The sequence below is a fragment of the Cervus elaphus genome, chromosome 6, assembly GCF_910594005.1.
Source record: "Cervus elaphus chromosome 6, mCerEla1.1, whole genome shotgun sequence".
Taxonomy (NCBI): Eukaryota; Metazoa; Chordata; class Mammalia; order Artiodactyla; family Cervidae; genus Cervus; species Cervus elaphus.
This window is the reverse complement of record NC_057820.1, coordinates 1,415,922-1,433,714: the sequence shown is the minus strand read 5'-3', so window position 1 is coordinate 1,433,714 and position 17,793 is coordinate 1,415,922. Positions and strand designations below refer to the sequence as shown.

At 54.5% G+C, this 17,793-nt stretch overlaps 1 protein-coding gene across 3 annotated transcripts in view; it reads left to right on the top strand.

Annotated features, from left to right (window-relative positions):
- Positions 1 to 15,794, top strand: part of ZFYVE28 (zinc finger FYVE-type containing 28) — a 97,181-nt gene extending 81,387 nt beyond the window's left edge. For 2 of the 3 annotated variants that reach the window (XM_043905985.1, XM_043905986.1), the window contains exons 9-13: positions 9,732 to 9,865; positions 11,273 to 11,389; positions 12,342 to 12,438; positions 13,696 to 13,799; positions 14,613 to 15,794. In XM_043905985.1, coding sequence (XP_043761920.1) covers positions 9,732 to 9,865; positions 11,273 to 11,389; positions 12,342 to 12,438; positions 13,696 to 13,799; positions 14,613 to 15,067 — 907 coding nt within the window. In that variant the 3' untranslated portion in view covers positions 15,068 to 15,794. Of the gene's footprint in view, positions 1 to 9,731; positions 9,866 to 11,272; positions 11,390 to 12,333; positions 12,439 to 13,695; positions 13,800 to 14,612 lie in introns of all 3 variants that reach the window. The other variant, XM_043905987.1, reaches the window with a different exon arrangement.
- The last annotated feature ends 1,999 nt before the right edge of the window (positions 15,795 to 17,793 follow it).

Here is a 17,793-nt window from a genome sequence, read left to right as displayed (position 1 = left end):
CTGATTGGAAAGGCGCCTCCGCCTTTATCTCCACTAAGAAACAGACTCTGTGCCTCGGGAGGGCTGCAGTGGCACCTGCTACGGGCGCTTCCTCTTCTCAGCCTGGGCTATTCTTCTGGTCCCAGAAGTAGTACTTGATCTTAGAAGACACTTTGGAAAAATACCAAGTTATTCATAGTCATACTATTCAGATAAATGTAACGTTAATGCTCTGCATTGACTATATTTCACAATACCTCATTTATGCACATATGATAGCTCTAATTTTTAAAATGCTACCTTTTTATTTAATATTTCAGCATTTCCAGCATCATTAACTATCCTTCCTGGAAACCTATGACCTAATTTACTGAATCAACCCACTGTTGATGGGCATTTATCTTGAGCTATTTCTTGAATATGCCTCTGCTAAAATGATTACAAGAAAAACATCCTTTTATTCTTTTTAAAGTGCACAATTCAGTGGCTTTTAGCCCATTCACAGAGTTGTGCAAATGCCACCACTGTCCAATCTCAGAACGTTTTCATCACCCCATAAAGAAACCCCAAATATTTCCCCAGTAAAACCTCTTCAGTCGCTGGCAACCATTAATCTACTTTCTGTCTCCATGAATTTGCCTAGACTTTTCTAGACTTTTCAAAAAATGAAATCATACAACAAGTGACCTTTGTAACTGGCTTCTGTCAGAGCCAGGGGCTTGCCCTGGTGGCTCAGAGGGTAAAGCGTCTGCCTGCCATGTGGTAGACCTGGGTTCGATCCCTGGGTCGGGAAGATCCCCTGGAGAAGGAAATGGCAACCCACTCCTGTATTCTTGCCTGGGGAATCCCATGGATGGAGGAGCCTGGTGTACGTTACAGGCCATGGGGTCGCAGAGAGTCGGACACAACTGAGCGACTTCACCCTTCACCTTCTTCTGTCAGAGCCTAATGTTTTTAAGGTTCATCTACATTGTAGCACCTAACAGTATTTCATTCCTTTCTGTGGCCAAAGATTAATTCCATTGCATGACTAGACTACATTTTGTTGATCTGTTTATCAGCTGACCGACATTTGAGTTAGGCTAGTATGGCATCTGGTCCCGTTGCCTCATGGGAAATAGATGGGGAGACAGTAGAAACAGTGTCAGACTTTATTTTTGGGGGCCCCAAATTCACTGCAGATGGTGACTGCAGCCATGAAATTAAAAGACGCTTACTCCTTGGAAGGAAAGTGATGACCAACCTAGATAGCATATTAAAAAGCAGAGACATTACTTTGCCAACAAAGGTCCGTCTGGTCAAGGCTATGGTTTTTCCAGTGGTCATGTATGGATGTGAGAGTTGGACTGTGAAGAAAGCTGAGTGCCGAAAAATTGATGCTTTTGAACTGTGGTGTTGGAGAAGACTCTTAAGAGTCCCTTGGACTGCAAGGACATCCAACCAGTCCATCCTAAAATAGATCAGTCCTGGGTGTTCATTGGAAGGACTGATGCTGAAGCTGAAACTCCAATACTTTGGCCACCTCATGCGAAGAGCTGACTAATTGGAAAAGACCCTGATGGTGAGAGGGATCAGGGGCAGGAGGAGAAGGGGATGACAGAGAATGAGATGGCTGGATGGCATCACCAACTCAATGGGCATGAGTTTGAGTAAACTCCGGGAGTTGGTGATGGACAGGCAGGCCTGGCTTGCTGCAATTCACGGGGTCGCAAAGAGTCAGACACAACTGAGCGACTGAACTGAACTGAACTGAGTATGTGTGAGGAGAAGGCAATGGCACCCCACTCCAGTACTCTTGCCTGGAAAATCCCATGGATGGAGGAGCCTGGTAGGCTGTGGTCCACGGGGTCGCTAAGAGTCGGACACGACTGAGTGACTTCACTTTCACTTTTCACTTTCATGCATTGGAGAAGGAGATGGCAACCCACTCCAGTGTTCTTGCCTGGAGAATCCCAGGGAAGGGGGAGCCTGGTGGGCTGCCGTCTATGGGGTCACACAGAGTCGGACACGACTGAAGTGAATCTATGTTTCATTTCTCCTGGGTAGCCACCTTGAAGTGAAATTGCTGGGTCATGTGGCAGGGGAACTGCTGGCCTGTTTTCCAGAGTGCCCGCAGCATTTTAGGTTGTCGCCAGGAATGCACGAGGGTTCCAATTTCTCCAGATCTTCACCCACACTTGGTTTTTCCTGTTTTCTTTTAAAATCATTATAGTCATCATGATGGGTATAAAATGGCACAGTATTGTTTTAATTTGCATTTCCCAAATGACTAATGATGTTGAGCATCTTTTCACGTGTTTGCTGGCTGTTTATATAGTTTCTTTGGAAAAATGTCTTTTCAGATCCATAGCCCATTCTTTAGTTGAATGATTTATTTTTTTCCTGTTGAGTTGTAAGAGTCATTTCTATATTTCAGGAACTATACACCCTTGACAGACACATGCTTTGAAAAAAATGTTCTTGCATTCTGTAGCGTTTTCCACTATCTTGATGCTATCTTTTGAAGCACAAAAACTTTTAGTTTTAATTTTTGGGTGAATCTGTGTTTCGGTTCTCTCAGGTTGATGCTCAGAGGGGAATTGCTGGGTCATACTGCATGAGGAACTGTTGATATTTGTCTTTGGTTGCTATGTTTTTCATGTCACACCTAAGACATGATTGCCTAATCCAAGACCACAAAGATTCATGTTTTGTTGTAAAAGTTTTAGCTCTTACATATAGTCTTTGATCTGTTTGAGCCAATTTTTGTATGTGGTGTAACATAAGACTTCATTATTTTGCATGTGGAAATGCAGTTTTCCCAGCACCATTAAATTTTTTTATTGAAGTACAGTTGATTTACAATATTATATTGGTCTCAGGTGTATAACATAGCATTTCAATATCTGTATAGATTATACTCCACTTAAACTTATTATAAGATACTGGCTGTATTCCCTATGCTATACAGTATATCCTTGTGGCCCATTTATTTTACATTTAGTAGTTTGTACTTCTTAATCCCCTACCCCTGTCTGACCCCTTCCCATTTCCCTCTCCCCGCTGGTGACCACTAGTTTGCTCTCTGTATCCATGAATCTGTTTCTGTTTTGTTATATTCATACGTCTGTTGAATTCTTTGGATTCTGCATATTCACTGCATATTCACTCATTCACTTAGCGTAATACCTGCCATGTCATCCATGCTGTTGGAATTGACAAATTTTTATTCTTTTTTGTGGCTGAGTAATATTTCATTTTATATCTATTTCACATCTTCTTTATCCATTCATCTGTTGATGGGCACTTATGTTGCTTCCATATCTTGGCTGTGGTAAATAATGCTGCTGTGAACGTTGGATTGCATGTATCTTTTCTGATAAGTGTTTTCATTTTCTTCAGGTATATACCCAGGAGTAGAATTGATGGATCACATGGTTGTTCTAGTTTTAGTTTTGTGAGGAACCTCCATACTGTTTTCCACAGTGGTGTACCAAGTTACATTCCCACCAACAGGTTAGGAGGGTTGCTTTTCTTCACCTCCTTGGCAACACTTGTTATTTTTGGTCTTTTTTGTGATGGCCATTCTGACGGGTGGGAGGTGATATCTTGTGGTTTTGATTTACATTTCTCTGATGATTAGCAATATTGAGCATCTTTTCATGTGCTTTTCATTTGTATGTCTTCGGAAAAACATCTGTTAAAATCTTCAGTCCATTTCCTAGGGTTTCCTTGTTGGCTCAGTGCTAAAGAATCCACCTGCCAATGCAGGAGACATGGGTCTGATCCCTGGGTCCGAAAGGTCCCCTGGAGAAGGAAATAGCAACTCACTCCAGTATTCTTACCTGGAAATCCCATGGACAAAGGAGCCTGGCAGGCTACAATCCGTGGGGTTGCAAAATAGTCAGACACAATTTAACAACTAAACAACAGCAATTTCTAATCCATTTTCTAATCCAGTTGTTTATTTTTTTACATTGCATTGTATGAGCTGTTTATATATTTTGGATATTAACCCCTTATCAGTTGTATCATTTGCAAATATTTTCACCCATTCAGTAGGTTATCTTTTCATTTTGTCAGTGGTTTCATTTGCTGTGCAAAAGTTTTTAGGTTAATTTGGTCCTGTTTGTTTATTTTTGCTTTTGTCTTCCTTGCCTTGGGTTTTTGGTGGTCGTTCAGTCGCTCAGTCATGCCTGACTCTCTGCAATCCCCTGGACTGCAGCATACCAGGATCCTCTATCTTCCACCATCTCCTGGAGTTCGCTCAAATTCACGTCCATTGAGTCAGTGATGCTATCTAACCATCAACAGATCCGAAAACTGTCGCTACAGCTTATGTCAAAAAGTGTTCTGCCAGTGTTTTCTTCTAGAAGTTTTTTAGTTTCCAGTCTTACATTTAGGTCTTTAATTGATTTTGAGTTTATTTTTATGTGTAGTGTGAAAAAAGAGTTCTATTAATAATTTCACTTCTTTATATGTAGCTTCCAGTTTTCCCAGCACCACTGATTATAGAGACAGTCTTTTCTCCATCTCAGAACCATCTTTTGAAAAGACCATTCTTTCCTTATTGGGTGACCTTGACACCCTTTAGGAAGATCAGTCGACCACAAACTCCTGGGTTCATTTCTGGACTTGCAGTTTCATTGCCTCCTCATGGCTCCTACACCAGTGCTGGTCTTGTTCATGTTGTTAAATTCTACGTCGTGTGAGTCCTCCCACTTTGCTTTTTTTCTTTTTCAAGACTGTTTCAGCTGTTCTGAGTCATTGCATTTCTGTATGAATTTTAGGATCAGCTTTGTCAACTTCTGCATGGAAAATGAAATTTTTTAATATTTCGATATGGATTCCATTGAATCTATAGACCAGTATTGTGAGTATTGCCATGTTAATGATATTAAGTCCTCAACCATGAACATATGCTGTCTTTCCATTTATTTAGGTCTAATTTATTTCAATGATGTTTTATAGTTTTCCATAACTGTCATGGAAAAATGCATCAATAACCTCAGATATGCAGGTGACACTACCCTTGCGTCAGAAAGTGAAGAGGAACTGAAGAGCCCCTTGATGAAGGTGAAAGAGGAAAGTGAAAAAGCTAGCTTAAAACTCAACATTCAAAAAACAAAGATCATGGCATCCGGTCCCATTACTTCATGGCAAATAGATGGGGAACAAATGGAAACAGTGGCAGACTTTATTTTCTTGGGCTTAAAAATCACTGCAGACAGTGACTGCTGCCATGAAATTAAAAGACGCTTGTTTCTTGAAAGAAAAACTATGACCAACCTAGACAGCATATTAAAAAGCAGAGAAATCACTTTGCCAATAAATATCCATATAGTCGAAGCTATGGTTTTTCTAGTAGTCATGTATGGATGTGAGAGTTGGACTATAAAGAAAGCTGGGCACCACAGAATTGATGCTTTTGAACTGTGGTGTTGGAGAAGACTCTTGAGAGTCCCTTAGACTGCAAGGAGATCAAACCAGTCCATCCTAAAGGAAATCAGTCCTGAATATTCATTGGAAGGACTGATACTGAAGCTCTAATATTTTGGCCACCTGATATGAAGGGACAACTATTGGAAAAGACCCTGATGCTGGGAGAGACTGAAGGCAGGAGGAGAAGGGGACAACAGAGGATGAGATGGTTGGATGGCATCACTGACTCGATGGACATGAGTCTGAGGAAACTCTGGAAGACAGTGAAGGTCAGGGAAGCCAGGCGTGCTGCCATCCATGGGGTCACAAAAAGTCAGACACAATTTAGTGACTGAACAGCAAAGGGTGAACTGAATGGTGTTGATACATGATACATACAGTGTGTGTGTGTCCATGTGTACTCAGTCGTGTCCGACTCTTTGTGACCCCATGGACTATAGCACTCCAGGCTTCCCTGTCCATCACCAACTTCCAGAGCTTGCTCAAATTCACATCCATCGAGGCTTCGATGCCATCCAACCATCTCATCCTCTGTCGTCCCCTTCTGCTACTGCCTTCAATCTTTCCCACCATCAGGGTCTTTTATAAGTCAGTTCTTCCCATCAAGTGGCCAAAGTCTTGGAGTTTCAGCTTCAGCATCAGTCCTTTCAGTGAATATTCAGGACTGATTTCCTTTAGGATTGACTGGTTGGATCTCCTTGCAGTCCAAGGGACTCTCAAGTCTTCTCCAACACACAGTTCAAAAGTATCAATTCTTTGGCGCTCAGCTTTCTTTATAGGCCAACTCTCACATCCATACATGACTACTGGAAAAACCATAGCTTTGACTAGACGGACCTTTGTCGCTAAAGTAATGTCTCTGCTTTTTAAAATGCTGTCTAGGTTGGTCATAGCTTTTCTTTCAAGAAACAAGTGTCTTTTAATTTCATGGCAGCAGTCAACATCTGCAGTGATTTTGGAGCCCAAGAAAATAAAGTCTGTCAGTGCTTCCATTGTTTCTCCATCTATTTGCCATGAAGTGATGTGACCGGATGCCATGATCTTCCTTTTTTGAATGTTGAGTTTTAAGCCAACTTTTTCACTCTCCTCTTTCACTTTCATCAAGAGGCTCTTTAGTTCTTCGCTTTCTGCCATAAGGGTGGTGTCATCTGCACATCTGAGGTTATTGATATTTCTCCCAGCAACCTCGATTCCAGCTTTTGCTTCATCCAGCCAAGCATTTCACATGATGTATTTTGCAAATAAGTTAAATAATCAGGGTGACAATATATAGCCTTGACGTACTCCTTTCCCATTTTGGAACCAGTCTGTTGTTCCATGTCCGGTTCTAACTGTTGCTTCTTGAGCTGCATACAGGTTTCACAGCAGACAGGTAAGGTGGTCTCTATTCCCATCTCTTGAAGAATTTTCCACAGTTTTGATCCACACAGTTAAAGGCTTTAGCATAGTCCATGAAGCAGAAGTAGATGTTTTTCTGGCATTCCCTTGCCTTTTCTATGATCCAACAGATGTTGGCAATTTGATCTCTGGTTCCTCTGCGTTTTCTAAATCCAGTTTGAACATCTGGAAGTTCTCAGTTCACGTACTGCTGAAGCGTAGCTTGAAGGATTTTGAGCATTACCTTGATAGCGTGTGAAATGAGTTCATAACTCTTGCTGTACATCTGAAACTAACACAACATTGTAAATCAACTATGCTTCATTTTTTATTAAAAATACACACTCTAAAAGTGTACAATCGAATGTAATTCTTAACCTGTTGCGTTGATGCCAAATCCATCCACGCTATCTGCCATTTAGACTTTTCAGTTCCTTTTCCTTCACTTTCCCCGTCCTAAGTCTTTTATCCTCTACTTTTTAATTTTGGCAAAATACATATAACACAAAATTTACCATTTTAACAGAATTTAAGAGTACAATTCAGTGACATTATGCACATTCACAATATTGTATGACTATCACCACTTTTTCCAGAACTGTTTCATCAGCCCAAACTGAAACTCTGTCCCCAGCACACCCCGCCTTCTCCGACCCCTGGCACCCGCCCTTCCGTCTCTGTGAATTTGACTCCTCTAGGAACCTCGTGTAGGTGGCATCATACAGTGTTTGTCCTTTCGTGACCGGCTTGTTTCACTTAGTGTAATGTCCTAAAGGTTCATCCATATTGTAGCTGGTGTCAGAATTTTATTCCTTTTGAAAGCTGAATAGTATTTCCCTGAGTGGATGGACCACATTTTGTGTTTACCCATCATCTGTTGACGGGCGCTCGGGTTGTTACACCTTTCGGCTCCTGTGAGTAATGCTGCTGTGAACGTTCGTGTGTAAGCATTTGTTTGGGTTCCTGCTTTCAGATCTGGGTGAGGCTGTGAGCTGAGCCCGGGAGTGTTGATGGACATGGACCCTGGACAGTGATGCTCACCCCGTTTCGTTACTCAGCTCCTAGGGAGGGCACAGACAGGCTCACACCCCCAAGCGGAAAGTCAGGGGCCTTGTCTCGGGGACGCAGCAGGCAGTCTGGGCAGGGAGGGCTCTCCGTCATCACGAGGGTCTCAGCGGAGCAGGGCGCCAGCCTCTCCAGCACCTCCCATCACTCCTCCATGCTCTGGAGAAGCATTACACACTCAGAGACAGATGTTCCCGTTGCCCGAGTGTGCCAGTCAAACGCACCCCCACTTGACTGGGGAGGGGACCCTGAGGAGCCAGTCTGGGCCCCTTCCCCCCCTGGCCCCCTGCAGTGAACTCCCGGGCACATCCCGTCTCCGAGCTTCCTGGTGGTTGGATGCCAAGGAAGGTGCCCCTTGGTAAGACAGCGTGTGGCAGTGCACCCATCTCTGCCGTTGGGGGGGGGGCACCCACGTCCACGAGGGGCCAGGGCCGCTCTCCCCACGGTCACTGGACCGTTCATTCCCAGCAGCCACGCGGGGGGCCCCTGTCTCACCCGCAAGGGCCTCTCTCTGACACCGGGATCCCGGGCATTTGAGGCCGGCCTCCAGCCTGAAAAACCCCAACTTCCTCACAGCAAAGCTAAAGCAGAGATAGTACAGGCCCCCGAAGGCAACTTTTTAAAAAATTATAGTGAATATTTCTAGATAGATAAAAGATTTCGCATCCGTGAAACAGAGGGCAGGAAATGAATTCTGTAGCAGCGTGCGTACCCGATCAAACTTTTTGGCCAACCCAATAAAAACTTAGTAGCAAAAATGTCAAGGGGAAAACTAGGATTGGGGGGGGGGGGTGGAGGAGGAAATTTCCCAGAAAGTAGGAAAAACTGACAGGTGAAGATGAGAGAGACATTATTTTAGGGACTGAAAGGCCAGCGCATGTACCCCCTGAAGCTGGGCAAGTGGACACCCGGACAATCCAGCCTCAGCTGCAGCCGCTACTTGGGGCCTCGGGGTGAGCCCTGGACAGCAGAATAACAGCGCCTGCGGCAGCGCCCTGAGCCAGGGTCAGGGGCGTGTGGGGGGCCGGAGGGCTTGTCTCAGTAGAGAGCACCGTGATCAGTGGCTGGAAGCGACAGAAATCTCTCCTCTCACAGGTTGGAGACCCGAAATCTGAACCCTGGCGGGGCCACGCTCCCTCCGGAAGCTCTGGGCGGGGGTCCTTCCTGCGTCTTCCAGCTCCTGCTGACTCTGGGAGCCCCCTGGCTTGTGACCTCGTTACCGCGATCTCTGTGTCGTGGTCACTGGTCCTCCCCCTCCCCTCCTAAGACTCCTGGCCTCGGGTTAGGGCCACCAGATAAGCCGGGACGTCTCCTCTCCAGGTCCTTAGCTTGGGGCTTCCCTCGTGGGCCAGTGGTTAAGAATCCGCCTGGCAGTACAAAGGACACTGATTGGACCCCTGATCCGGGAAGGCCCCCCACGCCGAGGAACAAGTGAGCCCGTGACCCCCAACTCCTGAGTCTGTGCTCCAGAGCCCAGGAGCCACGACTGCTGAAGCCCGAGGTCCCAGAGCTCACATTTCACAAAGGACGCCCGCACCCAGCGACTAGAGAGAGTGTAGCCCCTTTCAGCACAGCTAGAGAAAAGCCTGCCCTGCACCCAAGATCCAGCACAGCCAAAATAAATAAAAATAAAAATCCTTACTTCGATTGCAAAGACCTTTTTCCACCTAAGGTCCTGCCAGGTTCCAGGTTCGGGCGTGGACACATCATTTGGGGCCCGCCAGCCCCTGCAGAGGGTGTGAGTGAGGCGAGGGTACTTCCACGGGACGAACTCAGCCCCCGGTGTTGGACCCGGGGTGCACCCGCGTGGAGTGGGGGGCCCTCCGGGCAGAAGTCTTATCCCCCCTCGCTGCCCACAGCCAAGCCCCTGTGTTTCCTTCTCCGTGCAGCGGCTCCACGGCTGGTCCCTGCTCCCCAGACACGAGCGGCTCTGAGTCGGCGCCCGTGGCGGTCAGAGAGAAGATGCGCTCCCGGTTCCACGGCAGCCACGACCTGATCCACCGCCTGTTTGTCTGCATCTCAGGTGCCCCGTCGGCCCCGGGTGGGGCATGGGCTTGGGGACACACGGCGGGGTGGGCAGGCTTCAGGGCAGTGGCTGGCGTTCTGCAGGAGTCTCCCCAGGGAGGTTGGGGTGCGGGCCCTGCCCGGGGGCTCCCTCACCATGTCACTTCCTTGCCCCAAGCCCCGAAATGAGCCCAGCCAAGAGGTGGGCGTTGTGCGTCTGCAGGCCCTCCTCAGTCGGAGGGGAGCCCAGGCTGGGCCCCGGGGCCCTCACCACCCACCTGCGAGGTCCTGTTCAATCTGATGTCCTGACTGATCCTGTTTCCTTCCATCCCCTGGGTGAGGGGGGCGATGACTTCTTCGTCTCCTGGGATTCAGAGAGGGGCGTGAGTGCGGCAGCTTTTTCACCTTCTCCCTTAGTTTTGTGTGTTTGGAGTAGCTGGTGCGGGCCCGTGGTTTAGAAGCGTGACTGTGTGGTGGGTCCCCCTCCCCGCCTCCTGCCTGCCGTCCACCCCCACCTCCGGGCGAAGTTCAGGCAGCGCCTGTCCTGCAGCCTTGTCCCCCCCGGCCCGTCCTCTGACCCCAGGCCGTGGGGTGGAGCCGTGGGGGGTGCAGCCTGTGGACTGGTAGACCCTGCAGAGTCAGGGTCGTGGTCTCGGGGTGTCACTCTGCGCTGCCCCGAGTCCCACGGGCAGAGCCGCCATCCAGGCCAGGCTCGGGGGTGACTCCGAGCTTCCGTTCAAACATCTGGCAGAACCCACCGCAAACCCACGGGTCTGTCTGGCGGTCTAGGGAACAGCAGGCCCAGCGGGTGCCCGGCAGGGCTGCTGACACACCAGGAACCCTCGGGAACTGCTGACCACAGCGTTGGCGCGGTGACGGGCCCCAGGGCATCGGGGAACGGGGGCGGGGGCAGGTGCGGTCACCCCCTGGCCTTGCCGTGAGCTTCTCACTGAGGAGGGCTGAGCCCACCGACTGAGGGATGAGGAAACTTCGGCCGGTGAGGGTGGGGGGAGCCCCAAGGGCCCCCCTGTCTGGGCAGGTCCCCAGAAGGGCGGCCCCGCAGTGGAGGTGGCTGTGATGGGGAAGGAGATGCCATGGGGGTGGGCGCACTTGGGGGCTCGGGGTCATCCCCTAGTGAGGAGCCAGGGCCCTTTGGTGGCCGTGGCTGAGACTCCGCGGATAAAAGCATGAAGGAGACTAACTGCCGCCTGGGGGTGGGAGGCGCTGCTGGGTCGCGGGCCCGTCCCCCTCCTTCCCTTGAATCCTGAACTTTGCTTCTGCCAGAGGGACCCTCGGGGCGGGGGGACTGGGTGGCCGCTTCCTGCCCCCGCTCATCCAAGGACCCGCTGGTCTCTGACCCTGAGCCGCAGTGGGCTCACCAGCCAGCAGCGCCTCCCCTCACCCCTCCCCCGGGCGTCCCCTGCAGGCGTGGCCGACCAGCTGCAGACCAACTATGCCAGCGATCTGAGGAGCATTCTCAAGACCCTCTTCCAGGTCATGGCCACCAAGCCAGAGACGGATGACAAAGAAAAGCTAAAGAAGGGTGAGTGGCGGCCTGGGACAGGCTCGGAGGCGCACCACCCCTGCCCTGGGAAACCTGCTCTCCCGGGCCGCCCAGCTTTTTACATGACCATGTCATCCACGGTGGAAGCCCCCAGCCGAGCCAGGCTGTCCGCTGGGGGCCTGAGGGCACACCTCACAGGCCCCAGGCACCCCAAGGTCACTGCCAGGAGCAGCAGCACCAATCATGTAGTGCCTAGGCTAGGCCGCCTGTCTTCTGACCATGAGGACAGACCAGGAGGCGCGGTGCCCGTCCTCGCACAGACGGGACCCAGTGGTCCCCGGTCGCTTCTGCAGAATTCCCTCTGTCAGAGCAGCCAGAGGTCAGCCCAGAGTCCGGGAGGGGACATGGGTCCTGCTGCTCCAGGAGGAAGTGGCCCTCTGTGACCTGCCTCACAGCCCCTCACCCCAGGGGCTTCTGCTCAAGAGTGACCGGGCACCCGGCCCAGGCCCTGGGGAGAAGTCTGTCCCGTGTGCCAAGCCAGCTCTGCCTCCCGAGGACCACTCCACTGGGCCGCGCTGCCCCTGTGTGCCTGGGGATTCTGGGTGGGGCTGCCTCTGGATCAATGCTGCTCAGGAAGGGCGGTGACCTGGGTGGCCTCTGCAAGCAAGGAGTGTGGGCCCCAGGGCCGGGGCCAGGCCTGGTCCCCTGCCCGCCTCGGGGCCACGGTCCAGGGGGACCAGTGGATGGGTTCGGGGCTGGGGGCCGCAGGCAGGGCCAGCTGCCCACGTAGGGGCACTCAGATGGACAGACTCCCAGGGTGGGGTCAGCATCCTGCGTGCGGGCAGTGGGTGAGGGCCCCGGTGACGCCCTCCGCGGGCGGGACTGTGGACTGTTTGGGGGCTGCCCTCCGCTGGCTGCACCCAGGCATCCCTCCAGGGCACGGGTGGTGGCCCGTTGAGCCCAGTGGCCACACTTTCTTCCAGTCACCCAGACGCTGCGGAGTGCGGCCCTGGAGGACTGCGCCCTTTGCCAGGAGACCCTGTCGTCCTCCGAGCTGGCCGCCAAGACCCGAGACGGAGACTTAGAAGGTGGGTGAGGGGCCGGGGCCAGTGCGCTGAGCAGAGAGTGGGGACCCTGTCTGGACGTTTCCCCTCTGTCTTGGCCTGCAGGCTCCGGGCGGCAGCCCTCCTCCACTGGGGGCCCCTCACCAAAGTCTTCCAGACATGCGGCTCTCAGGGCAGGGCCTGGGAGTTCCCAGGACCCTCACTGTCCTCCTCGGGTGGGAGTCTGGATTTGCCTGTTGGAGCTGGCCTCGTGGCCGGCCTGGAATGACCCCAGGAGCTGACTGGTGATGTCCAGGCATCACTGGGATGGTCAGGGTTTTTCCACGGAGAGGGTGGACAGCGTGAGAGGAGGTCTCACTGCGGTGGGGTGGGGGATGAGCCTGGAGGGCAGGGTGGGAGGGGCGGGGGGTCTGCAGGCAGCAGGCGGGGGAGCGCATGTCCTCGGGCGCAGCTTGGGGAGGAGGGGCCGGAGAGGGGTCCGGAGACCAGGGTGAATGGCCTTGCCGGGGCCGCGCTCGCGCGGCTGGTGCAGGGTGGGCACCTCATGTCTGGGGTGTCTCCCTGGACAAGGTGGCTTCTCCCAGCGCCTTCAGTCCCCGCCCCCCGAATTCCAGAGCAGATCCCCAGGGGCTCCCTCCAGGGAGCTCCTAGAGAAGGGAAAGGGGGTGAGACCAGTCATGGGGGGGAACCCCCGCTGCGCTGCACATGTGTGGGGTGGGGCCATTCCCGGGGCGGAGCCAGCTTCGGGGCGGGGCCAGTTTCGGGGCGGAGCCAGCTCCAGGGTTGGAGGGGGATTCTCGGGGCGGGGCCATCCTCAGGGCGGAGCCAGCCTCTTCTCCGGGAGACGCCCTCCCGCGCATCCCCTCCCCTACCTCCCTTGACCTGCCCTGGAGCCGGGTTGGGCGGGGCTGCGGGGGCGCCTGAGGCTCCAGCAGAGCCTTGTTTGAGAGGTTGACAAAGGGTGTTGATTTCTTTCATCTGTCAGCCCCCGTGTTTGCCCAAGAACCCTGCCAGACTGGATGCCGGCCGGGAGAGGCTTGGGAGAGGGTGGCCTGGGTGGACCTCGCCCTGAGTCTTGGGGCGACGTGCAGGCTGCTGCCGCTGGGGTCCGATCCACGCGCCTGGCCAGCAGTCCTGAAACCTAGCCAGTAAGGAGCCTCGCGAGGACCGGAGGCTCCTGCACACCACCAGCCTCCGACCCCCGCCCCAGCCCATCGGCCCTCACTGCCACCCCCCGCACCGCTGCCGCGGGCTGACCTATCCCCACTGTCTTTGCCACAGACCCGCCCGAGTGGGTCCCGGACGAGGCCTGCGGCTTCTGCACCGCCTGCAAAGCGCCTTTCACAGTCATCCGCAGGAAGCACCACTGCCGCAGCTGCGGGAAGGTAGGTGGGTGGGCGGCCGGGGCTGTCCCGCAGCCCCCGGTGCTGCCGCCTCAGACATCCCAGGGGCCGTCTGCAGGCCCCGCGCCCAGGTCCAGGGGCTGGCGAGGACTTAGGAGTCCTGTGCAGAGAGACACCCGTGAGCCCTGGGCGCTGCTCTGACCTGGCACAGGGTGTGGCCTCGGGTTTCCCAGGTGGCGCTGGAGGTAAAGAACCTGCCTCCCAATGCAGGAGACATGGAGACCTGGGTTCTATCCCTGGGTCGGGAAGATCCCCTGGAGGAGGGCATGGCAACCCACTCCAGTATTCTTGCCTGGAGAATCCAATGGACAGAGGAGCCAAGCGGGCTACAGTCCATGGCGTCAGCAAAGAGTCGGACACGACTGAGCGACTTAGCACGCACGAACGTGGCCTCGGGCACGCAGCCGCTAAGTGCAGTGGAGCAGTGCCCAGTCCTGGCCCCTTCAGACCTGGGGACCTGGTGGGGGTGGGGTGGGGTGGAGGGTCCGAATCAGGTGGAGCCTGCCGCAGCCTGGGTGTGAGGCTGGCCCCCTCCCTCAGCATGGCCTCTTGGTCAAGGCCTGCCCCAGGTTTTCCTGAAGGTCTAGCCCCGCGTTGGGGAGGGGAGAGCCCCGCCGGTGACTGCCCGCCTGGCCCTGGTGGGAGGGACGTGCAGCTCGGCCGGCCAGGGGCGCTCAGAGCTCTGCTCCCGCCCCTGCTGGCCGTCGCTCCGAGGCCACGGTAGGGGAGAGGGGAGGCGCAGGGCTGCGGAGGGCCCCGGGCCCGCTCACTCGGCCGCGCGCTCCTGCCTTCTAGATCTTCTGCTCGCGTTGCTCGTCGCACTCTGCGCCGCTGCCGCGCTACGGGCAGGTGAAGCCGGTCCGCGTGTGCACGCACTGCTACATGTTCCACGTCACGCCCTTCTACAGCGACAAGGCGGGCATCTGACACGGCGCGCGAGCCCGCGGGCCCCGCAGGACTCCGGGGAGGGGGCTCCGACGGCCGCGCTCGCCTCCGCCACCCGGGCGGGCCGTCTGCTGGCCGGAGGGGCTTCGCCGCATCTCGTCCACCTGCTGGCCCCGCCGCTGCGGGGGCTGCGGGCGCCCGGACTCCAGAACTCCAGTGCCTCCACCACCCGCCCGCAGGGCCCTCGGGCTCGGTGCAGGGGCCCACGGAGGTCAGCTGCAGACAGCGCGGGGACCTGGGGTGCCAGGCCTGGGCCGGGGTGGGTCCCCTGCCCTGCTAAGATGCTGTATGAGGTTCAGCTATAGCGGAAGGTCTGCTTTTCCTGGGCGGGTGATGCTCACCTACCGGGGAAGGGGGGCCTCAGAGCAGCCGCAGGGCTGCCCCCATGAGCTGGCCGAACAGGGAAAGACCAGGCTGGCCTTTCTCTCTCCAGGGCCCTGCGCCCACAGCCCCCCACCCCCTGCTCCCCTCAGGACCTTGTCTAAACCACATGTCTCATTTCTTGCTGGAGAGGGGACGTGCAGAGCAGACCCTGTTGTCCTCTGAGCAAGAGGGCCGGCCCCTGCTGTGGTCTGCCCACCCTGGTCCTCCAGCTGATGGGGGCTGAGGGTGGCCAAGCAGCAGGCGGAGGTATCCCAGCTTCAGAGGCCAGGGCACTCCCCAGGGCTGAGGACCCGGTGATGACCTCTTGGCTGCCATTACTCCCATCCCTCTGACCCCCTGGGACCCTGGCCCCAGAGCGGCCCCAGGCCCCAGCACGGACACCTCCTCAGGCTTAAATCTCAGGCTTCACATTGCAATGATGATTGCAGTTTTATTTTTAGAGAGATGACACACGTACTGCTTCTTTTATAGCATAAAATCCAATTACTGTTTGACAGTGGAATATACACGCACAAAAAAAACAGCTTGTGTGGGAGAAGAAAAGTATATAATGGAGGGTATATTATGTATTGAGATTATTTTTATTTTCTAAATGCTGTAATTCAAAACCATTTCCATAAATCTATTTAAGGATTGCAGACACTCTTATTTCTCGTGTGAGCACGGATGGACTCCTTTTTCTCTGTCTGGGACGTGATGGGGTTCTTGCTCAAGTGCACTCTCCTCCAGGAAACGGGGAGGTCTTCTGGACTCCTGGGACAGTGGGAAGGCAGGATGTGGCTTCCCACCAGCCCTCAGGAGAAGGGTGACCACCTATTCCCCCACCCCATCCCACTCCCTGCAATGGGTTCCAGCCTCCTCGCTGGGCGCCCACCCTGCCCAGCACCCCAGGCAGGCCAGCAGACAGGTGGACACCCACATGGGGCGGGGACACCGGAGAGGAGAAATACCGTTCGTTTCCTGGAGGCTGGCGGTGGCGGGAGGATCACCAGAGGCGTCTGGAGGGGCAGGGCTGGGGGACACCCCCCTTCCCCCACGGGTCTGGGCTCCTCCAAGGCCCCTGCTGCAGCCTCTAGCGGCCACCAGGGGGCACCCCGCCCACTGCCTCCTCTCCCACCGGGGCCTGGCGGCCAGGGCATAGGGGCTTAGAGCTCTGCCTACAAGGGCTGTCCCACTGTGGTGGGCACTCCAGGTCAGAACAGGGCCCCCAGCACCCAGGCACCCAGCAGCCAGGCACTCGTCCTCCAGGTCCTGCAGGCGGGTGGAGAAGCTGGAGAGTGTCCTGAAAGGATCACAGGCAGGGTGGGCCACACCCCTAACGGCAGCTTGGAGTGGGCAAGAGGGCTCCTGGTCAAGCTGGGCACTTCAGACCACCAGGGCTGGGAGTGGGGGCTGACACCATGGAGGGAAAACTTCCTGGTCATTCCCAGCTCTTCCTGTCCTCTGGACTCGGTAGAAGTTGGGGGGAGGTGTAGTTCAGTCGCTCAGTTGTGTCCAACTCTTTGTGAGCCCACGGACTGCAGCACGCCAGGCCTCCCTGTCCATCACCAACTCCCGGAGCTTGCTCAAACTCATGTCCATCCAGTCAGTGATGCCATCCAACCATCTCATCCTCTGTCGTCCCCTTCTCCTCCCGCCTTCAGTCTTTCCAGGCATCAGGGTCTTTTCCAATGAGTCAGCTCTTCACATCAGGTGGCCGAAGCAGTGGAGCTTCAGCTTCAGCATCAGTCCTTCCAGGGGGTGTCATTGAGCAGGACCCAAAGTTCCTCCCTAAGCCACCTCCATAACCCAGAGTCCTGGAGGCTCTTGTCTATTCTTAGGTCCACCCAGAGCCACCTCCTCCAGGCAGCCTTCCCAGGCAGGGCACTCTCCCACCCTCCTCGGCCCCCATCCTCACATACGTTTTCAGAGCAGAGTCTCGGACTTGTTGCAGGAGTCAGCGAACCTCTCAGAACCTCTCCTGCCTGTGAGACTGGGGAGGGGCGATTCCAGGCTGGCACAAGCTCAAACCTCAGCCCAAAGGCTTAAAAACATGTGGCCTGGGTTCCGCTGATGTGTTCGTTTCCAGGAGTTCAGGACAGGTCAGGCGCTGGGTCCTGCACCTGAACTGGGCAAAGATGAGCACCCCCACATTCCAGACCTGGCCTGCCCTGGGAGGTCTGCAGGTCTGGGGGCCGAGCAAGCTGGCTGCACTGCCTGGGCCTTGCGGGCTGGGCAGGATGCTGCTGGAGAGTGGGATGCCAGAGCTACAGAGACACAGAACAGCCCAGTTCCAAGTGGCGAGGGTCCTGGTGAGGGTGGAGTACAGATGGCGAACGGGGGGGTCACCCCAGGCACCAAACACTGGGCTTCGAGCAGGGGAGGACACAGTCAGATCTGTGGTCTGGACACCCCGGGGGGGGGAAGAATTGGGGGGTCAGACCCCAGGGCCCCCACTGCTCCATCACAGGCAGTAACGCAGCGTAGCCGCGGTCGCTGCTCTGACCTGGCTGTCTCCCCACCTCGTCACTCAGGACCGCCTCGAGCCCTACGGGCTGTGAGCTGAGCACCCTCTGCTCGAGGCGGCTCAGGGCACGCTTGCCTGAGCCTGCCCTGCTGCCTCTGGGTCTAGAAGCCACTGGATGCCTGGGGGCCTGGGATAAGGGCT